Source organism: Moschus berezovskii, chromosome 7, assembly GCF_049115385.1.
Source record: "Moschus berezovskii isolate FMDL1 chromosome 7, NW_MosBer_1.0, whole genome shotgun sequence".
In the NCBI taxonomy this organism is placed as follows: Eukaryota; Metazoa; Chordata; class Mammalia; order Artiodactyla; family Moschidae; genus Moschus; species Moschus berezovskii.
The window spans coordinates 64,941,798-64,969,486 of NC_142466.1; the positions used below are offsets into that span (position 1 = coordinate 64,941,798).

General features: G+C 41.9%; 1 protein-coding gene across 5 annotated transcripts in view; it reads right to left on the bottom strand.

Annotated features, from left to right (window-relative positions):
* LOC129556772 (transducin-like enhancer protein 1) overlaps positions 1-27,689 on the bottom strand; it is a 91,119-nt gene that overhangs the window by 53,455 nt on the left and 9,975 nt on the right. For 3 of the 5 annotated variants that reach the window (XM_055426942.2, XM_055426938.2, XM_088837947.1), the window contains exons 5-6: positions 9,041-9,103; positions 7,050-7,154 (exon numbers count right to left, since the gene is read on the bottom strand). In XM_055426942.2, coding sequence (XP_055282917.1) covers positions 7,050-7,154; positions 9,041-9,103 — 168 coding nt within the window. The remainder of the gene's footprint in view (positions 1-7,049; positions 7,155-9,040; positions 9,104-27,689) is intronic. The other 2 variants (XM_055426941.2, XM_055426940.2) reach the window with 1 other exon arrangement.

Sequence of the window (27,689 nt, forward strand, 5' to 3'; positions counted from 1 at the left end):
AGCTATCAGGAATCTGGCATTTTGTGGTACGGGAATTGGTCATCTGGGCATCTCTTCTAATTGTGCCCTCCTTCTAATTCTATCTCAAGGATCCCTGCCACTTCTCAGTGTCAACAAAAGAACTGGTCCCTTCCCCCTTTATGCTGTGTAATGAAGCCCAAAGAGCCTGATTCTCACATTTTTGCTTCTCAAACTTCTCTCCATCTGTTCCCCAAACTTAACGTTTCCCCTCAGTTCTGAATTTTAAGTTGGTTCACCAAAAGTTAAATGGCAGTGCTTCTGCACTGCTGTGTCCTTATTAAAACTCATTCAAGCACACGATTTAATGGCAGAAGCAGAGCATCTGATTGGGTCTAATCTCAAATACCAACATCCATGTATCCACCAGAAAAGACAAAAGAGGAGGTGACACCCACTGCCTGGAATAACCACCCCTTGAAGAAGCTTGGTCAACTGGACCCAGAGATCTGCTCCAGGCACCAAGAAAAATCAGGCAATCAAAACAGCAGTTCAGGGGAGTCAGTTCACCCACATGTCAGGCAAAGGCTGCCAGTCAGTCTTACCCTCTACAAAAGCCATACAAGGTAAATGGTATCGTCTACCTGAAATGGACGCTGATGGAGGTTAACTGGCTGTACAAGGTCACAAGGCATAATAGTGTTAAGTGTCCCAATAAAGTCCACTCTTATCCTAGGCCCAGGTAACAAGGGTACCAACACGGGCACCACGTTATCCAAGGTTCAGTTCAGTTCAGTTGCTCAGTCATGTCAGACACTTTGGGACTCCATGAATCACAGCACGCCAGGTCTCCCTATTCATCACCAAATCCAGGAGTCCACCCAAACCCATGTCCATTGAGTTGGTGATGCCATCCAACTATCTCATCCTCTGTCGTCCCCTTCTCCTCCTGCCCTCAATCTTTCCCAGCATCAGGGTCTTTTCTAATGAGTCAACTCTTCGAATCAGGTGGCCAAAGTACTGAAGTTTCAGCTTCAGCATCAGTCCTTCCAATGAATACCCAGGACTCATCTCCTTTAGAATGGACTGGGTGGATCTCCTTGCAGTCCAAGGGACTCTCAAAAGAGTCTTCAACACCACAGTTCAAAAGCATCAATATTTCGGCGCTCAGCTTTCTTTATAGTCCAACTCTCACATCCATACATGACCACGGGAAAAACCATAGCCTTGACTAGACGGACCTTGGTTGGCAAAATAATGTCTCTGCTTTTAAATATGCTACCTAGGTTGGTCATAACTTTCCTTCCAAGGAGTAAGTGTCTTTTAATTTCATGGCTGCAATCAGCATCCGCAGTGATTTTGGAGCCCAAAAAAATAAAGTCTATCACCGTTTCCATTGTTTCCCCATCTGTTTCCCATGAAGTGATGGGACCAGATGCCATGATCTTAGTTTTCTAAATGTTGAGCTTTAAGCCAGCTTTTTCACTCTTTCACTTTCATCAAGAGGCTCTTTAGTTCTTCTTCACTTTCTGTCATAAGGGTGATGACATCTGCATATCTGAGGTTATTGATATTTCTCCCAGCAATCTTGATTCCAGCTTATGCTTCCTCCAGCCCAGCATTTCTCATGATGTACTCTGCATATAAGTTAAATAAGCATGGTGACAATATACAGCCTTGACGTACTCCCTTCCTGATTTGTAACCAGGCTATTGTTCCATGTCCAGTTCTAACTGTTGCTTCCTGACCTGTATACAGGTTTCTCAAGAGGCAGGTCAGGTGGTCTGGTATTCCCATCTCTTTCAGAATGTTCCACAGTTTATTGTGATCCACACAGTCAAAGGCTTTGGCATAGTCAATAAAGCAGAAGTAGATGTTTTTCTGGAACTCTCTTGCTTTTTCCATGATCCAGCAGATGTTGGCAATTTGATCTCTGGTTCCTCTGCCTTTTCTAAAACCAGCTTGAACATCTGGAAATTCACAGTTCACGAATAGCTGAAGCCTAGCTTGGAGAATTTTGAGCATGACTTTACGAGCGTGTGAGATGAGTACAATTGTGCGGTAGTTTGAGCATTCTTTGGCATCACCTTTCTTTGGGACTGGAACTGACCTTTTCCAGTCCTGTGGCCACTGCTGAGTTTTCCAAATTTGCTGGCATATTGAGTGCAGCACTTTCACAGCATCATCTTTCAGAATTTGAAATAGCTCAACTGGAATTCCATCACCTCCACTAGCTTTGTTCATAGTGATGCTTCCTAAGGCTCACTTGACTTCACATTCCAGGATGTCTGGCTCTAGGTGAGTGTGACTGATCACACCATCATGATTATCTGGGTCATGAAGATCTCTTTTGTACAGTTCTTCTGTGTATTCTTGCCACCTCTTCTTAATATCGTCTGCTTGTTAGGTCCATTCTGTTTCTGGCCTTTATTGAGCCCATCTTTGCATGAAATGTTCCCTTGGTATCTCTAATTTTCTTGAAGAGATCTCTATTTTCTTTATTTCTATTTCTTTGTGTTGATCTATTTCTATTTCTTTGCATTGCTAGCTGAGGTAGGCTTTCTTATCTCTCTTTGCTATTCTTTGGAACTCTGCATTCAAATGGGGATATCTTTCCTTTTCTCCTTTGCTTTTTGCTTCCCTTCTTTCCATAGCTATTTGTAAGGCCTCTTCAGAACAGCCATTTTGCTTTTTTGCATTTCTTTTTCTTGGGGATGGTCTTGATTCCTGTCTCCTGTACAATATCACGAACCTCCGTCCATAGTTCATCAGGCACTCAGTCTATCCCTTAAATTTATTTCTCACTTCCACTGTATAGTCATAAGGGATTTGATTTAGATCATACCTGAATGGTCTAGTGGTTTTCTTGACTTTCTTCAATTTAAGTCTGAATTTGGCAATAAGGAATTCATGTTCTGAGCCACAGTAAGCTTCCGGTCTTGTTTTTGCTGACTGTGTAGAACTTCTCCGTCTTTGGCTGCAAAGAATATAATCAACCTGATTTCAGTGTTGACCATCTGGTGATGTCCATGTGTAAAGTCTTCTCTTGTGTTGTTGGAAGAGGGTGTTTGCTATGACCAGTGCTTTTTCTTGGAGGAACTCTAGCCCTGCTTCATTCCATGCTCCAAGGACACATTTGCTTGTTACTCTAGGTGTTTCTTGACTTCCTACTTTTGCATTCCAGTCCCCTATAATGAAAAGGGCATCTTTTCGGGGTGTTAGTTCTAGAACATGATGTAAATGGTCTTAGAAAGATGAGCATAAATGAAACACTGAGAAGTTAGGCAGCAGGTATTTGGTTAGAAATAGGTAAACTATGCAATTGTTTTCTTTAAAAAATAAATTGCACTCTGCTAATTATTCTTTCACTTTTTAATCAAAAAGAAACCATGTTTCTTCAGGGAGTGGGAAAATTTGGCTGACAAGAAGCACATAGGACTTCCTATGGTGGTGGGGACAATCTGTACCCTGAGTGTGGCCCAAAGGGTGTGTGCCTGTGCCAGTGGTCAGTCTGTGCACTGTGCATTTCACATGTGAATTACACATCAAATTTTAAAAATCCATGTGTACAGGTATGTACATAGCCATAGCTATATTTGTATGACATTCATTTTATATGATATAAAACTAATTATATGTGATATAATAAATCCAGTTAAAAGACAACACTAATTATTTGGAATACTAATCTCAGTTTAGAAATTACTTACTGTCAGAGCAAGTAGAAGAGAGTCCTAAGTTTCCAACTACCCATATACTACAATGGGGAGTAATGAACTTAAAGAGTCCTTTGGTCAATTTTCTTTTCCTTCAGATAGCCATTAGCTATTCCACAAATAAAATGTTACATTAAGTCAATAAACTGTTTCATTTTGAGTATTTTTAATAGCATTCCAAATTTTAAAAAAATATTTGAGGAATGCTGATTAAATTGTGTTTATCCTGATGTTCGGGGGAAAAAAAAAAATCAAGGCTCAAGTAAGTAAGTTCCCTTCCCACAATGAACTTGTTTTCTAAAGTAAAGCTTGTGTCAAACTGAATAAACCCTGTGCCTATTAGGATCTCTGCACTATTACTTTTTATTGTTACAAGAACATATGTTTAATAGCAAGAGAGCTTAAAAAAAATTCAAAATGTAGGGTTGCAGCTATTATTCTGCTGATTATCAAATTTACCATCAAAGCTATTTTTAAAAAGTATAACCAAAAATATCTCAAATATCTAAGAAGCTTATCTTTCTTAAATACCAGTAATCTATGTAAGTTGAAGGCAGGTGCTTCAGTGGAAAGGATTTAAAATTCAGTATTTCCCATCAGATCTGAGAACTAAGTGTTCTATGCCAGTGCAAAATGGGTACCATTAATTCACTCCACAAAAATGGAAAAAAAAAATAGAACCTCTCTCTTCCTACTAAAAAAGCATCCACAGTCCCAGGACACAACTAACCTCACCTAGAAGCCTGGTGTCCTTAGGAAGATATAACTTTTTCCAGGTTTGCTAAAGAGAAATATCTTTAGCCCTGTCAAGCAAGCAGTAAGCTCCTTGACTGTACCTTAAAGGGGATGAGAATGTTTCGGTTCATCTGCATTTTAAAGGGTACTCTTTCATGATCTTTCACATTTGTAATAGATGTCTAAACCGTTAAATTACTATTTCTTTTCTTAGCCTGAAAGTCGATGCAGACGAAGAGCGTGGCCTCTCCCATTGTTCTTTACCCTAAGTCGGTCCCTGAACAATACTGACAGCTGCTATCAAACCAGGCTGCATTTACTCTGTGCGCAGCTGCTGCTTGTAGGAACAGACAGCCTCCCAGAGCCTCCTCCCCTCTGGGGAGACAGGTTGACACACTGTATGTTCAATGAAGGGGTGTAAAGGTCCACTGAATTGTCAACCCAATTTTATGCTACTTCGATTTTCCAGGACGCGCACAATTCCTTTCAAGCAAAAATCAAGCATATGCCAGAGCATGAAACTTATGGTGCAGTATAATTATTGATCACTACAAACTTTAAAAGAGCCTGCCGACATAAATTAATATACTGATCCAAACATTACAATCATAAAAGCCGCACATGCCAATATGCTGAAGACTCACAATTGGCGTTAAGTCTTGTGCTGGGCCCAATTCACTGATTTGGGTTATTGTTGCTAGCTATCAGAGCTAATCTGCCTTTATAATCTCAACAACATGTTTCCTGGACTAAAGCCACTCATAAAATTAGCGATTCATCTGCCCTTGCAAAACAACCTGTTATTTTTATTTTCTGATTCAACTTGAAATCAGTATTACCTACAAACATCTGGTTAACACAATTTCCTCCTTTCTAATGGGTACAATTAGGCAGTGGCTTTGAGGACGTAAAGAGTACAAAGTTTTACCATCAAGAAATGATATGTAAAAATTTAGAGCCTATCAGAAAACAAACATGTTCCACAAAGTTGAACTGGGTACTTGAGCACTGCTTTGCATATGTTTTCCTTTAATCAAAACAGGCTTTTCCATCCTCATTCATTTGGGTTAAAAAATTCTGCGCTCGAGCTACAAGTACAATTTGCTATTAGTCTTTGCTAATCAAACACAGTACATGCAAAAGTACCAGTGAATATTTGATTTGATCTCTGAAATAAAGCAATTCATTACACAAGAAAAGGGTACAGAAGGCAGCAGACAAATGCAGATGTAATTGTGTTTTTTGTTGGATGTGATTAGAGAGCCCACTAAGTAACAGTCAAAAATGTGATACTAAGGGGCAGAGATGCAGAGCCCGGATCTGGGGGGAAGGGGAGGAGGGAGAATTGTTTATGCAGAGCTAAGCTGTCAAGTGTAATAAAGCAGCTTGAATAAAATTTAAGCTGAAAATCCACTGAAGCTCCCCATTTCAGGGAGGAAAAAGCTATTAAAAGGAAATGAAGGTCACCCTCCCAGTTTATTTCACCTAATTGACTGCCAATAGCTTACCACAGGCAACCCGACTGCAGATCTGCAATTGAGAAACTGATGAAAGGAGAGTTTTCAAGCTGAGGCTCATTCTTTAATCCTCCTTGGCTCTTATGTTTTTCTCCATCTCCAGTTGGGATGTAATTTTAAACCCTGATGGATTAACTGGTTCCATTGTCTGTGGCCGTCACTGCACTATGGCACTCTTAATCCGTACAGCAGCATGTCTAATTATCATTACAAAGTGTCTGAGGGAACTATAAAGACCAGCAGGGCATCTTCTCACAAGCAATTAACATAAATTGATAAATGAGTGATTTGAATCCGCTCAAGGCACCCACGTATGAATAAAATCAGAAAGGACGGTCCCTTGTTTCAGCTACTTCTTTCGCTTAGTCTGGAAGGGCAGAAAATATGAGAACCGTCCTGGATCCTGCAGTTGGGGGGAAAGAAGGGGGCGTGGTCAGGGGGTGGGGAAGGAACTCATGCAGGAGATGGACCGCACAGTTCACCAGGCTCATTAATGCAGAGCAAATGACTTGTGATTGACAACCAGTTGCCAGCAAGGAGCACTAACTGAACTCAACCCAAAAGAGCAGAAACCTCGTGAAAGGCTAGAGGGCACCAGGACAGACAATTATCACTTCTTCAACGGCAAGAGGGCTTTCTTTTCGTTGAGGTGCCACTTAAAACTTCATGAAAGAGCCACAAGAAAATCAAAACAGTTATACATAGGTCCTAATACCCTGGGAAAGCAAAAGGCAAAAGAAGCAAAAGATAACAAAATGAAATAATTCCAAGTGAGGTCTTGACCCCAACTGGGATCTAAAGTTATATGACAGAAGTAAGGAAAGTAGGTATTTAAAACGTTTACCTAAAGCTGTAACCTAAGGGAGCAGGATAAACTATATTTATTTTCCCACTGAAAAGAAGATTTATTTTGTTCCCATCCTAAAAAAGGTAGCTATTACCTCCCTTATGCCAAGTATTCTTCCCTTATACACCTCAGTGTACCTGAAACCACTTCCCCATACCTGAAACTGCCTCCCCTCCCCCACTTATCAAAAAGGTCAAGGTTAACTTCATATTATATACAGATTAGATATAGATTAAACCAACAAATTTAGAAGAAATGAAAGCTGGTTATACACACTGTAGGAGGTAGACCTGGTAGGCCACGTACCCCGATGATGGCATTCAGCTCTGCCATGGTCACCTGTTTGGCACGTTCGACAGCCTGGGCCACCTGCTGTTGATGCTTTGAAAACAAAAAGAAAAGGTATTAGTGAGGCAGCCAAGACCTTTACTGTACCTTCCAACAAGACAAATGCTGCATGTGGTGCAGACTGAGTACACGAGTTTAAATGTGAACTTGCTGGAGCACACATTATTTCATAGAACACAGACAACCAGAGAAAGGAAAACAGTGCTGCTGCCCATCTTTCTAAACAGCACCAGTTAACTTCTGATGGGAATTTTGGTTTCAGAATAGTAGAAAGTCAAAAAATGACATAAAAAATGGTCATGTGAAGCCTTAGAAATCAATAGTATGGGATTTGGAAGATCATCCTGATTCTCAGAAAGGGTTTGCTATGGTAAATTTGAGCAGGAGGAATTTACAGCCATTTAAAGCACCCTTTTGAATACTTAAAATTTAAACATTAATCCTTCAATCTCTTCTCTGGTCAACAAATCTCAACCCACCAGTTGGTTCTGGACTCTGGGAATTCCTTTCCTCCGCCACAGGAGAAAGGAAAGACACTCTCTCTCTCTGTCTCTCTCTGATCACAGGTTGAAATACACCTTCCAGGTCCACTCACAAATAAAAACAAAGTTGCACATCTCTTCGGGAGAAAAGAGACTATATATAGCAGAGACCCAAATTACTAAAGTCTAACAACAGTCTTCGAGAAGACTCTTGAGAGTCCCTTGTACCGCAAGGAGATCCAACCATTCCATTCTAAAGGAGATCAATCCTGGGTGTTCATTGGAAGGACTGATGCTAAAGCTGAATCTGCAATACTTTGGCCACCTCATGCGACGAGTTGACTCACTGGAAAAGAGTCTGATGCTGGGAAAGGTTGGGGGCGGGAGGAGAAGGGGACGACGGAGAATGAGATGGCTGGATGGCATCACCGACTCTGTGGACATGAGTTTGAGTGAACTCCGGGAGTTGGTGATGGACAGGGAGGCCTGGCATGCTGTGATTCATGGGGTCGCGGAGAGTCGGACACGACTGTGTCACTGAACTGAACTGAACAACAGGCTTCAAAAGGCCAATAAATCTAAACGGTAACATCACGTAAATGCTATGCTGGAAAAGGCTGCCATAGTAATAGCAGGGATGGTGCTACCCAGCATGGAGCAGTAGATGCCAACAAGGACAGACACTCAGCATTCCAGCTCCAAGGCCCATAAGCTTTTCACTCTGTCTCAAGATATATGCATCCTGTACACACTTAAAACACAGTTTTACATTTATTAGCTTGTATCCAAAAGTAAACTTTAAGGCAAAACTAACACATACTGGTTTTGAGTTTAAATCTCATAGGTTTACTCATACAGAGAGCTTTCCCCTCTCAAAAAATTAAGGTTAAACTCCTATCTATGACTTTGTAACTTAATAAAATGGCTCATATATGGATATAACTCTGTAGGTCAAGGTAACATGAACATGTAACATGAATGTTCATAACTTTAAGAGTATTGGCATCCGCTCCCTCCACAGACAGCATTAAGTCAATCTGCCTTGTACAAGGACAAATGAAATACCTGCTCCCATGATAAAGTCAACCCTGATGGAACCTTTGTTAAAAAGCAGTCAAAGAAACAGTAAAAGGACACATTAATCATCAGAAGCTATCAAGCTTATACTACTCCTCTAAGAAAAGAAAAGCTTTATGCTTGATAGTCATTTTGCAGTTTTCCATAGAAAAGAATTAATTTAAGGTTGAGCTATCGTCACTACTTCCACAGTGTGCCCTTAGATCTATCAGATGGAATAGCAGGGGGTTTACACACTTCAGCTGTAACAGATGTTCTTCACACTTGTTCCTCGTGATAAAATTAACATCTTAAAACTAGCTAATTTGCAAACAGAGAAGCAACATAATTGCACTTTAACAGCTGAACAGTTTTACTTACTTCCTGAGACAGAAATGGGATGACTTGTGCACAAATCGTATTCAATCTCTTGGCGATTTCAGTCTATAAAGACAAAGCCATATAAATGGTTAGCGTATTTCATAATCAGTTCAGAAAGATAAAACTTCATACCCAACAGTGGAGTCCTCTACTGCCTCACTCTTGAGGGCATAAAATTGCTTTCCCAGGCTATGTTAGCAATATTTATCTTGAGATAAACAGTAGATATTAATCCCACTTGCAAAGAAAGACATAATCGCAAATTTTATTGGTCACTTAAATGAGAGATAATGGGTAGTTTAATTGAGTCAGAAAATCTATGCAGTTTGAGGCTATATAATCATTTAACCTGGTGATTCCAAACCCTTCTGTACACTTATTCAATTATGGCATACCAGAGCACTTTTATGAAGCAAGTTCATTCAAACCAAAGTCAGAACCCTGGAGAGCAGAAGCACTGCCAAAGCAGACTAGCTCTCAAGGGAAGGTACAGAGTGAGAGAGTGGAAGACCTTCTTCCACTTGTTTCAACTCCTGCACAGCTGAAATTTAACTTTAATGTTAGTAAGCCTTCACCAAGTTTCAAAATTTCAAATAAGCCTAGAAAACACTGCTGAAACAGACTCAAATCCAGACAATCAAGACGAGGGGTTCTGGATATCTGTAAAGCTTTACCACAATTCAGCATCAAATGCCAGGAGCAAAGCGACAGGGCCCACGGTTCCACTGAGTTTAAGAAAATGTGTCCTGAGTGTCTGTGGCACAGGCTATTCCAGAGCAAGGAGGAAAAGTCCCTGCTCAGCTCCAAAGGCACAGGAGTCCCTCTGCAAGAGGGACAAACTGGCAAAGGAGGGAATACAGTGTGCTCTGCTCCCAGATTAGGAAGGATCCCCCTGCCCACCCCTCCTCCAACACCCTGCAGCAATGCAAAGGAGCCCTGCTTTCCTCTAATTCTGAAGAACAGTTCTGTTTTGGCAGGGGGAGGGGGGAGAAAAGACATCTGAAAAGTCCCAGGCTGACCTTATGTATATATTTCATCATTTCTGTCAATGCTTACTGATGCCACCTCTATTACTGAATTAGGCAATGAAAAGGACTATGGGGAGAAAAAAATAAGAGCACAGCCCATGCCCTTGAGAAAGAGAGACTGGAATAAGTGAGATAAAGTAGAAACCTCAGGAACTGTACAATCAAGTACATAAAAAAGAGCTGCCTTTTGTCCTCTGAGATGATCCCAGTTAACTGAGCAACAAGCCTTTCCTTTTATGGGGCTGGATTTATGCCAATCCAACTCAATTCTCCCTGACCACCACTGAGACAGGGTTACAGACCATGCTTTGGAAGAAATGTACTGGAAAGGGAAATCACTGGTATAGAGAACCTTGACCTTGCTTGAACAAGTGGAGCTAACAGATACGTATGTGCAAAAAGGGCACAGCTGTACCAGGTGCAATCACAAAACTGGGTCAGCCCCACCTAGCTCGTTTGATCACAGCCACCCAGTCAAGCGAACACAAGGTCATGGCTCTCCTGGAAAGCATGGGCCGGCTACCCTTGCCTTTGCAACAAGGTTCTACCCTGTATGTTTGGGTAGGCATAAAGGGGCAGAGATGCCCTTCGTGGGGTCTGAGGTCCTTGCTCTCCACTTTCCACCTGCCATACATTCCAACAGCATTCTGTTCTTACCTGACCACCAAAATTCTCTTCATGTTTTCCACGTTAAAAATGACATCTGCTCACTCTTGAGTACGTATACGCAGATGTTTACTACACAGAAATACACAAGAGCAAAGTCTGCCATCCAGAGACAACCACAGTAACTCCGTGGTGATCCTGGGAAGCAAGCCCCGGGCTCTCATTATCTGTGTGTGCACAAGCCCAGAGTGGAGAGAGACACCTTGATATCAATGGGTCCCATGAGGTATACTGCTCTTCTGCAATTTGTTCCTTCCACTCACATGTGTCATGGACACCCTTCCACTCCATAAAAACAGATATGAGTAAGAACATCATCAATATATCCCACTACACAAGCAGTCAGGTGTCTGAACACTCCCAACATCGGGAGATATTTATTTTTCACCTAATTTTCCACAATTACACACTCTACGTCAAATAACCCTTTCCCTAGATCTCTAAAAAGGAATCTCTAGAAGTGAAATTGCTAGGTCAAAGTGCCTGCATATTTTAAACTGTAATGCATGCTGATAAACTGCCTAGGAGAGAAGCTTACCAATTTATATCATCAGTCTATGATGGTGCTTGCTCCCCCACCCAGTGTCAACACTGCGTTTCACTGACCTTTTAAAAATCTTTATCCATCTAATAGATTAAAAAACGATCTCATTTTTATTTGCATTACTCCGATTCTTCCTGAAGTTAAACATCCTTTCATATATTGATTGGCCCACTTTATTTTTCCTTTGGTATTTATTCACCCTTGTCTTCTTGTAGTCCTTCCTTCCGTAAGATAAATACTGACTTTCCCAGTTTTCCCACCTTGTCACCTGTCTTTCAACCTTGCTTAGTATGGGTTTTTTGCTATACATAACTACGTTTTTACATGGTCGGACTAAAGAATAGCCTTCCTATGTTCCTGGCCTTTGGGTCAGGATTAGAACACTCCCAAATTAAAGAAGCCATTCTTAATTTTCCTTTAGCGCTGCTATGGCTGTACTTTCTACATTTAATTACTTGACCTACATGGAATTTATTTTAGTTTAAGAAGGAAAGATGATCTCCTCTTTAATTAATAATTATATATGTTATTACACAGAGTGGCTTCAAGGTAGAAGTGAACTTCACTGTCAGGGGACAGTTAAGACCTGGTCTGAATGAAATGAACTCATAAACCTTTAATATTAATCCTTTAATATTAAGAGGAAAATAAAAGAAGTACGGATTAAAAGCACAGACCACATAAATTGGGTTAGAGCAGCTAAGACTGCAACAGGAGGACGAGTGTTAAAGATCAAAGCTCAAACTGATGCAGAAACATCAAAAGCCATACCATTTGTCCTGGGAATTCTAAATAAACAGTTTGGAAAAGAAACAGAAACAAGAACAGAGAAGGATCTTGTCCCAGCTGTCTCCTTCCTCTGCCAGGTCTCTAATCCCTAATCTTAAAACCATCCTCTGACAAGTCAGCTTGACCTTGAGCCAGGAAATCCAGATTCCAATCTCACCTCTGGTTTACCTTGAAATTCTCCGAGCCAGCTGTAGAGTCCCTGCTCCTGGAAGCATGAGGACGCATCTGAGCTCCCTGACAGTGCTCTGAGAGGTCTAACACATCACCACCACTGCCGCCCTTCAAACAGTCTGGATGACAACTGACAGCGATTCTCCAGCATCATCTCTTGATTCAACATAAAGATATTCTGACAAGAACTTAGCACAAATTAACGAGCAGTAGTGTTCTCTACCTGTGCTTCTATTCCTGACCACAGAGTTTACAAGCAGGTTAAACTGGATAGTTGACCCTGCTTAAGCAGGTGTTGAGAAAGTCCCATAACCTTTTCAGACTGCCTTCTTTCTACCTCTTCCAAAGACCAGACAACTCCAATGGAAAAAAACAAAACAAAACTGCAGGCTAACTGTGTTTTCCACCTAGAAATCATTTTCCTGACCAAAACTGAAGATGTATTTGGTACCTGCTAACAGACATATTGTTTATAAGTAAACTTACCCTGTGTCTGTATTTCTGACACCATGTAAGGCAACAACACTAAGTCAGCATTCAAGAGCCAGCCCCAAACCAGATTTGCATGGGAACATTGTGCCCAAAAACTTACCCAGCTTGGTAAAGGCCCTGGCATCAGGCCTTGCCTCAGGGACAGCAAGCACCCACCGACGTAGCAGGAGTCTGTCTGTTCAGAACCAGCTTTTTTTAAAAAGTGCATTATGTATTATTTTATTTTTGGCTACACTGAGTCTTCATTGCTGTGTGCACGCTTCAGTAGCTGCGACTCATGGATTAGTTGCCCTGCAGCACGTGGGATCTTCCCAGAGCAGGGATCGAACCTATTCTCCTGCATTGAAAAGCAGATTCCTAACCACTAAACCACCAGGGAAGTCCCCAGAACCAGCTTTTATTCTCATCAGTGCCAACTCCCTTCTCACTGATTTGCTTATGGTAACAAGAGTCAGCCCCTCATAATCCAAGAACTTGGGTTTGTACTCAGCAAAGTAGTACTAGGTGTCCTGAGTTAAGTCACTTCAATGGCTGAGCGCCAGGTCTCTTATCACCTATCTACTTCAGTTATTTATCAGAATCACATAAGCTCATATGTAAACTACAGCTGCACTATTATAAAGTGCTGTGCTCTCATCCCAATCCTTTAAGAACGATCTCAAATCCAAATAGAAGCTGCCTTTCCCCTGTAACACCAATAAACAAACTCTAGGCCCTTCAAGATCCTCCAGAGCAATTTAACTTTATTTAGTAAACTAAGACTAAATGTTGAAAATCACATCTGACATGAAGCTTCTGGACAGTTTCCTACAGCTTCCAGTATCAAGGCCGGCATCATGCATCTCAACCTAACAGGGAAGCAGAAGACTCCTGATACAGCTCCTCGCTGAACCCTCCCCACCAAAACTGACCACAGGATACTCTCTTTTCGCATTTGGAACTTTCAAAGGAATGCCTTACAGAACCAAAACAGAATCCCCACACATCCTACACTCAATGACCAACATGGAACTACATAAACCATTCCTAACCAGTGTTAGGAAAAGGCTCTGTTTACAAGAAATCACATCTCAGTACAAGAGTCAGGTTGCTGTTGTTGCTTAGTCACTCTGTCAGGTCTGACTCTTTGCAACCCCCTTGGACTGTAGCCTGCCAGGCTCCTCTCTATCCATGGGATTTTCCAGGAAAGTATACTGGAGTGGGTTGTCATTTCCTTCTCCAGTGGATCTCCCTGACCCAGGCATCGAACCTGCATCTCCTGCATTGCAGGTGAAGTCTTTACTGTTGAGCCATCTGGGAAGCCTGCAAGATTCAGATACATGTATATTTTAACAGAGTTAAAGAGGTCAAATACCTCAAAGGCCAGCAATGAACTGAGCTCTTAAACTGAAGATATGATCTTCTGGGCATCTGAACTTAGTTTTTGGACTTCATGATTCCTAAAAGCTCAGCTCTCCACCTTTTCATACTCCTTCCACCTCATCTAATTACCAGACTGAGGAGCCAGCCTGCTTTCCAACGGCTGCCCACTTCTCCACTACACATGAAGTAATATATAATGAAAGTTGTTGGAGGCTCAAAGCAGGGCGAGGACTGCTTAAGAGTAAATTGCCCATGGGTCTCAAAGCAATCCAATGGCACCCTGCCCAAAGTCAGCTTAGGGAGGGGAAACTCCACCACCATTAAATTGCAAATTGATGGATCATAAAAAATGCCGCTTATGCTGAGGGCTGGCAAACTGATCTTTTGGTTTCCTCGAACCAAGCGGGAGGCCAAGAGAAAAACACAGTGGAGAGCTGGTCATAAGTATCTGGCAAAAGATAAATGGGCAAGAACATGAAAACAAAGCACACAAAAGGAAATAAATAGATAATCTCTAAATCCCTTCTGACTAGAAGGTTCAGAATCTGTGAAATGACAGCTTTCAATCCAGACAAAATGTTCAGCCTCACCGGCAACCAAATAAAATGCAAATGTAGTTCTAAGTAAGGTGGGTCATTCTGCACCAGTTATGTTAGCTTATTTTTTAAAAAATTAATGAAATCCAAAGCTGATGAGTCTTCTGGGAAACTGGAGCAATCATACATTACTGATGACAGCGTAAATTGGTACAGTCATCTTGGAAAGCAACTGGGCAATGCGTTTCAAGAGCATGAAATTATTCAAACCTTTTGGTAAGGCTTCCCACAGCTAAGAATTTATCCTAAGGAAATAGTTCAGATGAAAAGCATTCCATGCATGAAGCTGCTCACTGCAGGATAAGTTTCAAAGCAAAAGAGAAAAAGTCAGGTAAAGATATAACAGTAGTTCAACACATCACAACCATCTGCGGAGTGTGTGAAAAACCTAACATTTGCCCTCCTGATAAATCAGTTGTCCAGTACTGGGAGAACGGTTAAATACACGACATCAACCCAAAGCCATGGCAGGTAACCACTTTAAAGTCATATTTATGATAATGATGCTTAAACAGCCAACATATTCACTAGATGAACCAGGAGAAGAACAAAGCTGTGATGTTCATGTGCTTGTGTTTTGTTTTAACAGCATATGCACGTGGCGAAGCACTGCAATTTGATACCCCAAATAAAACCAGTGATTATCCTGCATGGCAGCATTATCAATGCCTTATTTCCCCCAAGAGTGACCTTGCAGATGTCGCCTGCCCTTGATTTACCGTTTGAATGTATTATTCAATGGGGAAGGGTAATCAGGCCCCCAACTCCTGTGATGGACCCTGGCACTGAGTCATAAGGATGCTGACAAACCCTGACACCCTTTGGGTGCCCAGCCCTCTCACAATCATCCTATCACACATGGAGAAGCAAATGCCTAAATGAAACAATTTGCCCAGGATCATAAAGATAAGAAGCCACGTTCACTGCCTAGTTCTTTCTCCAGGGAAGTGGAAGTGGGAAATTGGAACATACTCTAGACCAGAAACAAAGCTTAAACACTCGGCTTTGTATGCAAAGCAATAGAGCCCACACAGGACCATAGCAGCACAAGGCCATGTCACTGCTGAGCCAACGACAGGACCAAAACACGTGGCCACCGTATGTCAATGACAGGGTCACTGGACTCCTGCTGCCTTGGGCAGTTCACAAGGAGCCTCAGTCCTAAACTGCAAACCTTAAATAAACAACAGCAGCCAAACTGCACACCTCTGTCTTGCCCTTCAGAGGCAAAGAGAATTAGTGCCTCAGCACTAACGTCAGACAACCTGGCCCACCAATGAAGCAGAATCCACGAAAACAAGGTCACAAATACACCTCCCATTTCTTGAACACGGACTCTGATGTACCTAAAGATAATTCAAGATGTTTGCCTAATAGTGCATACCCAAAATCATCTATGCAAAACTCTGCAAATAATCTTCCAATACTCTCCCCACCCCTTTAGGAGGGGAAAAGGCTTCTTGGGCTAGAGATTGCCTTCAGAACAATGGCTACGCACCAGACTAGCACCTTGTTTCACCAGCACACTCATGAAAAGGGAATTTTATCAGAAATTCTAATGCATCAGAGTAGCTTTTCTGTTTAAAATATAATGATGGAGATAAATGACTAGCTACCATTTGGGGGAAATCCAAATGAAAAGGACGTGAGATCTCTTTAAGTTGAAGATATACTGATCATGAGGTTATCATGTTTAAGAGTGCCCCAGGTTCGCTAGAAGGGTTTGCTAAAACAGACAGCTGGACCCACTCTCAGAATTTCTGAGCCAGGAGGTCTGGGGCCCCAGCATCTGCCTTTCTAACAAGGTCCCAGGTGCTGTACAGATTTCTGGACCAGGGACCATACTTTGAGAATCTTGGAAATTGAATAATCATTGACAGAGGCAGCGTCTACTGCTTAACACACCTGGGCTCCAATTACATACGGCTCTAAATGTCAGTTAGCGTAGGTGCCCTTGGAGACTGGACCGGAAAGGTTAAAATAACTCGCCCAGTGTCAGAATTAAGCAGGAAGGGAGGTCAGATCTGTCTCTCTCCAAAGCCTTGCCACAGATAGAGACGATCGCCTTTCTCCACGCCTTTTTAGAAAATCAGACCACGGCAAGAACACAAACCGAGGCTGGAGGAAGCCATTTGCCTACTGTGGGAAACCTCTGACTATATTCATTTAAAAGTCCACCCATGGTAATGTAAGCTCATCCCTTCTTCAACCCGATAATTAAAGCAAAACAAAGAGGACCAGATGACAGAACCCCTTCAGTGGCTCAATTAATCAGAATACAAAGTCGCCAATTACAGGCAGATCATAACTTTCATGTTCCGCCTCCTCCTCATTTGGCAGCTTCTACAAGCACATTCTAGACCCCAGCCCTTTCCAACAGGGCGCCGACTCTCTCCTTCCACTGCTCACCTTTCACACTCACAGTTTCTCGCAGAGCAACGAGGGGTTAAAATAAAGGGAAAGAAAAACCTGCTGAAGGCTGCCTGGGCGGAGATAGCAACACTAATTGCTCCCATTCTCTGGCTCCTTGTGAGGCAGATCGCAGGGGCCTGCAGCTTCGGAGAAAGCTCTCGGATCTTCACAGCAGCTCTCAGCAGAGCAACTCAAGTGCCCTTAATTGTTTATGTCCTTAATGCAGAGCCTCTTGAATGCATTCATTTTTAATAGCAGGCTTGAGTGTGGGGCCCATCAAAGAAGGACAAAGCAACTCTATTCATTGGTCCTCCTTCCTGCAATGACAGTTTTTCTGATTTATTTGCAAATGACAAGCTTGGCAGGCCCCACTAGAGAGTTGCCCTCTTTTTTTTTTTAAAGAATTCAGTTGCATTTTCCAAGACGAAGTTGAGTCTGCAACGCTGTGTTATTTGTGTAAATTCTTCCCCCTTCAGTTCCTTCTAATTAATGACTTAAATGTTTTGACCCAACTGTTGCCAAGCAGAGCATTTGGGCTTTAATTTGTCATTTTGGTAAAGATGCATCCTTGACAAAAGCATCGCAGCTGTTTCAGTGCCTAAACAGCACATTTCCATTATTCAGAAACCCTTGTTGGGGAGTTCAGAAAGTGCTGCTCACAGGAAATCGTTCTGACTCGTTCCATGATGGAGAAAGACAGCGTTCGGTGGTGTCAGAGGAAAATGCACCCTGTTGTGCCACAAGAAGGGTTTCAAGACAAACTCCATGGGGTGAACCACAGAACACTACCATGAATTAATCACCTATTGTTATAGGAAAGGAAAGAGAGCAAGCTTACACCTCTCACCCTCTTCACAGGTCTTAGTCGTTTAGGGAGCTCATGAGAAATGAGATAGTATCATACAATAGCAGGAAGATCAGTGGGAGGAAGAACAGGCTACATCATTACAATTACGAAAATAAAATATGCCTACGTAAAGACAAAGACTGCACAAGAATATGCAAAAACCAAGTAGCCTCTGAAAACCGGGTTTATGAGAACGGTCTTGATTAAAAACTTGTAAAGTTACTTTCTTTGCAATAACACTTAAATACTTAAACCCTTTCTTTTTCATCAGAGCAACCTTTTAGGCCTGTTTCCCTGTGGCTCAGTGGTGAAGAATCTGCCTGACCATTTAGGAGATGAGGGTTCTATCCCTAGGTTGGGAAGATCCCTTGGTGAAGGAAAGGGTCCCAGTATTCTTGTCTGGGAAATCTTATGGAGAGCAGAGCCTGTCAGGCTACAGTTCATGGGGTCACAAAGAGTTGGACATGACTTAGCGACTAAACAACAAACCCGTTTCTAGATGGCACTGGCTTCCAACAGTCTGCATCACTGTGCCCCTGCCCTCCATCATGATAAAGCAAACATCCAGTGCACCAACTATAAAACACAATTTATCATCCGCTTTAGTATTTCTCATCATCCCCCCTCCCCACATCTTATCTGGAAATCCCTGGATAGGTATGAATGTTTCCCTAAAAGGTTGGAATCTTCAGCCAATCTAGATGGTGGGAAAGGAATCTCCTGCCTGAAGGGACCATGGACAGTGGTTCCCTAATTTTTTAAGCATGTTGCAGTTGAATAACCTATACACATGAAGGACAGCTGCCACTCTTGTTCCAGAGCAATTTCCTGGGAAAAGAAGCTACTTCGAGAGGTCTACGCCATCAAAATCATGTGACATGCAGGAGAATGGCCCCACGTTAGAGAGACACAGTGTGTGTATGCACTGGTAAGGCCATTCTTGAATCCCAAACTCAAGTCTCAGGTGGAAAGCCCCATCTCTGGACCTGACTCCTCACAGGTTTAACTGCTGGAGAGGTGGTCCTCTGGGAAGGAAGACAAGGTTCCTTGCATCCCCAGGTGAAACCTGGGGCTCTCTTTTCCATCAACATCATGTGTGCCAAGAAACTCCAGAATGCAAGTTACCAGAGGATGAATCTGAAGGGAGGGGGCTCTATTGCAGACTGGGGTTGGGCTTCTCCCTCAGGACAGTCCTCTGCTGAACCTAGCAGTTCCAGAAAAACATCAAAGTTTGAAGCAAAAAAAAAAAAAGTGCACAGTGACATCAAAAGTCAAGGAAAAAATTACTTTCTCAAAAGCACCTTAGATCATAATTAAAATGAAATCTGGGGACTTTCCTGGTGATCCAGTAGTTAAGAATCTGCCTGCCAATGCAAGGGACACAGGTTTGAGCCCTTATCTGGAAAGATTCCACAAGCTGTGGGACAACTGAGTCCATGCACCACAACTAATGAGCCACGAGGAGCCTGTGCACTGCATCTAGAGTAGCCCCCGCTCACCACAACTAAAGGAAGCCCACTCAAAGCAATAAAGACCTAAGGCAGCCAAAAATAAAGTATTAATTTACAAAAAATGAAATCTGATAGGCTGGTGAAAATTGTGTTCAAAGCATCATCTTTTGAAAAAACTTTTAAGTATTTATAAGATGGAAAGTACAAGGATCCTAGATGACAGACTTCATTAGTACACTCAAGAGCCACAGCATATTAACTAGGCTATGCAGGTGGATGCAAAGAGAAACATCATTTTAAACACAAATTAAGGGACTTCCATGGTGGCCCAGTGGTTCAGACTCCCAATGTAGGAGGCCTGGGTCAATTCCTGGTTGAGAAACTAGATCCCACATGCCACAACGAAGACCCAGCACACATAAATAAATACAAATTAATTCTTAAACAAAGCACCTGATCATCACATCGCATCACAATATGATCCACAGAGAAATCTAAGCAGTAAGAGAAAAATAATCACTTCTCCAACATAACAATCAAGCTATTTTCAGGGGGTAAAAAGTGTGCTGTCTGAAGATAATTTAGTCAGGGCTACATGGACTGACCACAAATATACATATAATTAAAAGTATTTAAAGAAAATACTTATGCTCAGTCATATCACCTTGTAATTTTAAAATGACACATCACTGTTATAATGTGTTGGCTAACATTTACCAGGGAAGAATTAAACAAGAAGGGATGAAAGAATACTGGATAACCCAAGTGAGAATAATTTATAAACCAGGGGCCACCAGAAGTTACCACTCCTATCATTCACCAGTTATTTTACAAGTGGAGAAATCAATTTTTGTGCCCGTGTGCTTTTAGAAAGCATCCTAGATATTCTTCCATTAATTATGTGGGTTCAAGACATGTCAATTCTTGTTTCCCAGAGCACAAGAAACCAAATTTAACCCACGTATTGTGTTACACGGGTCTGCACTCGCATGGTTCCCACAGGGCTGGGCTGGCTCAATAATGTCGAGCGTCTTCTGGAAGAACAGAATAGACTTCCTGCCATTTGGACTGTGAAACACAGTAATCCACCAGGGAATAAAGGTCAATGTTGCACTTTTGGTCATTACTGAATCATTTGAGATGATCTGCGGTGAGGATGAGAGGAAAATCGAAGGCTGTGAGAACGCTGCAAATGGCTTGACCTCAGACCAATTTCCATCTCCATCTGTCTAACAGACATGTGGATAAAAAGCCTCCCCCCTTCTGGGCTACTCTGCTGCTTTCAAATCCACCGCACAAACCAGGAACCAGTTAAACAATACGTTAATAAGGGGAAATAACCTTCTAAGCCCCAGACTAACACTTACTCAGGTTTTAGGGCATCAGCTCAAGTTTGGAAAGCAATTTTCCAGTCTGCAAGCAGTACTGCAAAGGAGAAATTCTAACGAATATGGAGAATCGTCTGCAGTGCAGGGGCATGTGCCAAAAATCTCCTTATTTGTACATGCAAATATATGCATGCTCACACACCTCCGCCCCCCCAACCAAAAGACATCCACACGATTTCTGTTACGTCTGCTAACACAAAGGAGAACAGCAGTTCCAAAAACTGTGTGGTGCTGAAGAATCTTTTTTCTTGCAAGTGTCCAATTAATGCTGCTTAATCATTATTAAAGCTTTTCAATCATTAAATACAAAATATTCCTGAGAACCCAGAGCCTAATTATCACTTAAGCCACGGAATAAATGTTAATATCCTGACTTTACACTAATACTCCTCTTCACTGGTTTGGTCAAGCTCCTTTGTGAAGGTAATGCTGGTCCATATGTAAGTTTAGGCCCCCACAGTATATCAATGTCAAACAACATCGTGTCAAGCTAAGATTCAATTCAGGTAAGTGCCACTGCCAAATTTTCTTGTTCCCAGACGGGCTTTAAGATTATTTTATTGCTTAAAATTTAATTTGTTCCAACTCGTGTCTCCATGACAACGTTGGCTAACCCTGCAAATCATTTGGGTAATTGGATATCTTATCTTTCTATTGCTCTCAAATCGAATGATTCTGCTAGAATTGTAACAGCCAATCAAATTTACAGTCCTCCTGAGTAATAGACTTGGAAAAGTAGCCACATTCATCTCCTCTTTACAGCCATATTAACCAGTATGCGACAAACAGTAGAATCTGGTCTTCAAACTATACTCCAAACTCTAAGTGATGTCAATACCAATATCCTCACTGTGCAAAGTCTACCCAAAAGTCCCTTCCCTTTTATACTATTTTAATTTGCAAAGCAACAATTGGTACCCATTCCATATAAATCTTGAGCAATTTCAGCATTTTGAGGGAAAAAACCAATGAGTTTATCAGAAAAAGTAATAATAAAATAAAAATCTCAACTTTTGGTGGGTACTTGACCTTGTGATAAAATCATGACCAAAACAATGGCTGCACAAGATGACAAGTGGCATACCACCACTGATCTGTCTGGGGCTCTTTCAGGTGGGTAAGCCACATCTGATATTGTACATTATAAAAAGTAAGAATGAATACAGATTTAGTAACCAGTTCAAAAATCTCTGTATCCTTAGAGAAATCCAGTTGAAATGTGACACCCTATTAATTTCATTTAATTCATGAATTCAGAACAGTCACAGCATTCAGCATTCAGAATAATGCTGTGAAATAGAGATTTTTTTGTATGAAATATGAAATCTATGAAATAGAGATTTTTTTGTAAGATTCAAAAGTCAGCAGTTCCGCTCTTGAGTTAGTGGTATGATTTTGGCCTTTAGTGAGCTAAAAAGGACAGGAGTTGGACACATTTCAATGGTCCAATTCCAATCTTCTCGGTAGCTGTACAAGGACACTGGCTCCGAGGGAGCTTAGGGCCCAGGCATTTTAAGAGGGCCAGCCAGCTTACAAAAGGAAAAGGCTCCGCAACGCAGGCCAACTGGCAGGCCAAGGGGTTGTCAAGAACTTCATGCTTCCCCTATGGACACTCGGAGGACTTCAGGACTTGAGCTAAACACAGAGCCACAACGTGGGGCATCTCAACACACCGAGGGCAGTAGGCAATCAGGGTTTTAAGCAAGCGTAAGAACAGGCACTGGCACAATTTGTCCAGCTGTGCCCTCTTTTAACCCAAATACTTACAAAAAGTTGCTACTGCATCATGCCTGGCAATAAGAGTCAACAGTCTAAAACTTTCAGTCCATCCAGTCCCAATGGCCCTGCTTTTCCCTCCCTCCTGTGGGTTTTGTGGGGGTGTGTGTGTTTTCCTGCTTCCTCAAATACTAGCACTTAAGTAGCAATTGTGAACTAACAATCTACAAAAATCTCAAGCCCATGAAGTACGTGGAAAATACTGCAACACATCTACTCAAACTTTTGCACGCACTTTAGAATTTTTATAGCCAAAGAAAACTATACATGTCAATTTACATTCCCACCAACAGTGTAAGAGGGTTCCCTTTTCTTCACATCCTCTCCAGCAATTTTGTAGATTTTTTTTAATGATAGCCATTCTGACTGGTGTGAGGTGACACCTCACTGCACTTTTTTGATTTGCATTTCTCTAACAATGAGTGATGTTGAGCATATTTTCAGGTGTTTGTTGGCCCTTTGTATGTCTTCTTTGGAGAAATGTCTGTTCAGGTCTTTGGCCCACTTTTTGACTGGGTTGTTTGTTTTTCTGGTATTGCACTGCATGAGTTGCTTGTATATTTTGGCGATTAATCCTTTGTCAGTTGTTTTGTTGGCAATTAGTCCTAAATGAGGTGAATGAACCTAGAACCTATTACATAGGGTGAAGTAAGTCAGAAAGAGAAACACAAATATTGCACATTAACACATGAGTATGAAATCTAGAAAGATGGTACTGCTGATTCTATTTGCAGGGCAACAATGGAGACACAGACGCAGAGAACAGGCTTGTGGACACAGTGGTGAAAGGAAAGGGCGGGACATTGAGAGAACAGCATGGAAACATACATATTACCATATGTGAAACAGACAGCAAGTGGGAATCTGCTGTGTGACACTGGGAGCTCAACCCGGTGCTTTGTGACAACCGAGAGGGGTGGGATGGGGAGGTAGATGGGGAGGGAGGGAACATATGTATAACTGTGGCTGATTCATGTAGATGTACGGCAGAAACCAACACAATATTGTAAAGTAATTATCCTTCAATAAAAAAATAAACCAGAAAACTATGTATGTATATACATCATCAAGACATACAATTTTTTTCTCCCTTTCTCCAACGAAGCAACAACTGTCTTTAATTCACCCACACACCTTTTTTTTTCAGGATAATAAAACTCTCTTCCAATTCAAAATTTGATTTTCTACATCAAAAAGAAAAAAATAAAATAAAATAAGAAACACACTTTTATTCTGCCAGAACTCACTTCAATAAAAATGAACCAAATCTGTTCTCTGTTGTTCACCCATCCCCTTAAATGAAAAAACTCAACACAAAACTATTCTCACTGGTAGCTGTATTAACTACTTAACGCTGTTTCCTTCCAAGGGCACACTTTGCTGTTTGACTTAAATAAGGCATCTTAATTCCTTTAGACCACATATGTGTGTGTACGTATGTGCGTGCTCAGTTGTGTCTGATTCTTTTCAACCCAACAGACTGTAACCTGCCAGGCTCCTCTGTCCATGGGATTTTCCTGGCAAGAATACTGGAGTGTGTTGCCATTTCCTCCTCCAGGGGATCTTCCCAACCCAAGGATCAAGGATCTTCCCAACCTCATCTCCTACATCTCCTGGACTCCAGGTGGATTCTTTTACCACTGAGCCACCATAGAGGCTGCCAATAGGAGATTAAAAAAAGAGAGGAAAAAAAAAATGTCCTTTTGAACCTACAGATAAATGCTCCTGATCTTAGAAGTAAACAAACACTAAAAACTTTCAGGGGAAATTCTGGAAAGCAAACAGTTCAGATGCAGGAAGGAAGGAAACTGGACTTGGAAAAACAATAGGGAGCATAGCCTAGAATTCCAAATACAGTGTACAGTTTAAAAGGAATCAATAATGGAGTCAATAACAGATTCTGAGAACAGCTGTCCTGAGACTGCCCAAGTACAGGCTCTGGCACACAAAAACTTACTCAATCCTGATAACTACCCTATACAGTAGGTACTACTGTCATCCCCTAACCTTCTTACCTGTTTTTTTTCCTTTGCAAGGAGGGATAATTAATATTCAAGGGAGGCTGGAAGGATTTACAGAGAGGTCCTAGGTGGCTTAGTAGTAAAGAATTTGCCTTCAATGCAGGAGACAAGGGTTTGATCCTTGGGTCAGGAAGATCTCTTGGAGAAGGAAATGGCTACCCATTCCAGTACTCTTGCCTGGGAAATCTCATGAACAGAGGAGTCTGGCGGGATACAATCCATGGAGTTGCAAAAGGAGTTGGCCATGACTTAGTGACTCAGTAACAACCTACTGTACAATTTCTAGGGCACATGGAGCTCAATACATGGAGCTAAGAATATTTATTCTGATGTCCCAAATAAGCTTACTCCTGGTGGCCCAGTAGTAAAGAATCTGCCTGCCAATGCAAGAGACATAGGTTCGAACCATGAATCGAGAAGATCCCTGGGAGAAGGAAATGGCAACCCATTCTAGTATTTTGCCTGGGAAGTCAAATAGACAGAGGAGCCAGGAGGGATACAGTCCATGGGGCTTCAAAGAGTCTGACACGACTCAGCGACTAAACAATAAGAACAATAATAAACCCAAGAAGCTGACTTTTCAAAGTCAAAGTGCTGAAATAGACAAGTGTGAGAACTGAGTGGGCACCTGAAGCTGCAGGCTGCATGGGGACCAGATGCCCTTCCTCCATCCCAGGGGCCCAACCATTTGTCTCTCCATACCAGACCAAGATGCAGATCAACATTTAAGATCCCCTTTCCTAAACCAAAAGCAACCTTTTTATTTACACTCACTAATCCATAGAAGCCTTTCAAATGGCACAAATAAAGGTGGCTGCATTTTGTTCTCTAAATCAATTTTCTCCCCCAGCCATCAACTAGATGTTCCTGCACAGAGAAAGAACAGCCCTTCCCTTCTAATTCAAAAATCCATACTGCCATTGCCCTTGCAAACTGCTAAACAAGCAGTATCGGCAAGTCACTTGTGTTCTGTAATATATTTACTGCAAATCCCAATGGCTCACCTCCTAATGCAGTTTTTTATCATGTCTGTGAGTGTCAATACACTGGCCAGTCACCTTACTTGTAAGAGGCTCTGCCCAGCTATTTGCTCAAGGCATCAAGAGGGCACAAAGGACAAAGGCTGTGCTCCTAGAGGCCCCAGTGTTGGAAAGCCTCCTCCTCCTGCCAGGATCCTCAAAGAGGTTTTGGTCTCTGGCAGTTCACATCCTAATACCACCCACAGCATCTGAGAGGCCACCTTAAATTCTCCATCAGGAGAGCTTTCATTCACACCAAGTTCAAAATCAGAGTCCTAATCAGAGTCCTTCCCAGTTTCCTACCTATCAACACTAAAGCTGTTCGTTCCCCTGGTGAATTTGCTGATCACATCTGAAAGGTGCATTATCAAGCACCAAAAGGGGAAGGGGAACCTGGCTTTTTTAAGTACATCCTTTGCTTTCAGATGACAGCATAAGAGCAAGCACCCCAACACCACATAATGGTGGATCATTTAATACAATCACGCCCAAAACACAAAGGGCAAGTTAAAAGGAAAATGTTACAAAATGCGATAAACACCTATCCAGATGGAATTCTTAAGAGTATACTTGGAGAAACTCCCCTTCCATGTGCATCAGCCTCAAAGGTTGCTAAAGAAAGGCTTGAATTATCTATTTATCTTTCAGGGTGAGCAGAAGGCAAGCACTCTTATTCAAAATATGGGACAGGCAAGAGATATTACAAAAAAGCTACTTTACAGACTCCTGGGATCAAATAGGAGGGCATAATACAGGGAATTCACTTTACATTTCCTTCCCCTTTTCTGTATGTTTGAAACTCCATAGTAAAATGTTGGGGGTGGGGGATGAACTCTGTAAAGACAAGTAAATCATGCCCATGCTCAGTCGGGTCTGACTCTCTGCAACCCCATGGACTGCAGTCCACCAGGCCCCTCTGTCCATGCAATTTTTCAGGCAAGAATACTGGAGTGGGTTGTCATTTCCTTCTCCAGGGAATCTTCCTGACTCAGGGATCAAACCTGCGTCTCCTGCACTGGCAAGTGGGTTCTTTACCACTGAGCCACCTGGGAAACCTCTATAAGTAAATAATCAATAGCATAACTATTAAGAAACCTGGTGACTAAGTCAAGTCTAATGCCCTGGGAGAAGCTTGTAATGCAACTTATCCACAGCTCTGTCAGTGGCTGTGGTCATCCTTAGGAGATAAACAGTGGTTCCTAGGGCAGTAATGCATGCATACACTCAATTCACATGGAAACCCAGACCTCAGAAACATACTACTTCTGTTTTCTATCTTTTTACTACAAACTGAAATATATTACTCTAGTTAAACTTCCCTAAGTAGCCTCTGCAGATATTTGACTATAAATCATTTTTCCAAAAGAAAAACATCTGAGCAAAAGTGGCTGGATGAGATTAGAACTGTAATCCTACAAAACATCTGGTGAAACCAAACAGATTTCACTCTTAATTTTATCATAAGGACTCATTCTGGTACTCTAGATTCAAGTTTTTAATCTAGATTCCATGGACTTGCTGATGGATCTTAAGATGTCCACAAAGAGCCAAAATTGTTTGGCAAAGCTGCATGTGTATCAAAATGCATATGGTTTTTTGCCAAGCAGGTTTTACCTGATTTTCATATGGGTTCAGGATCCAAAACACTTTACTGTACCTGCTCTGAGGGGCACACTGCTGCTGCTGCTGCTAAGTCACTTCAGTCGTGTCCGACTCTGTGTGACCCCACAGACGGAAGCCCACCAGGCTCCCCCTTCCCTGGGATTCTCCAGGCAAGAACACTGCTACTTAAATGCCTACTCAGGGACTTTCCTGGTGGTCCAGTGGCTAAGATGTCACAATCCTAATGCAGGGGGCCTGGGTTCAATTCTTGGTTGAGGAACCAAATCCCACATGCCACAACTAAAGATCCTACACACTGCATTAAAAAAAAGAAAAAAGATCTAGGTGCCACAACTAAGACTTGGCACAGCCAAATACATAAATAAATACTTCTCTTTAAAATTTTAAATGCCTACTCAAACTCACTGGGAAAGACGCAAATCTCAAACTCAAGCCTCAAGCAGACTGCAGCACAGTTGAAGTAA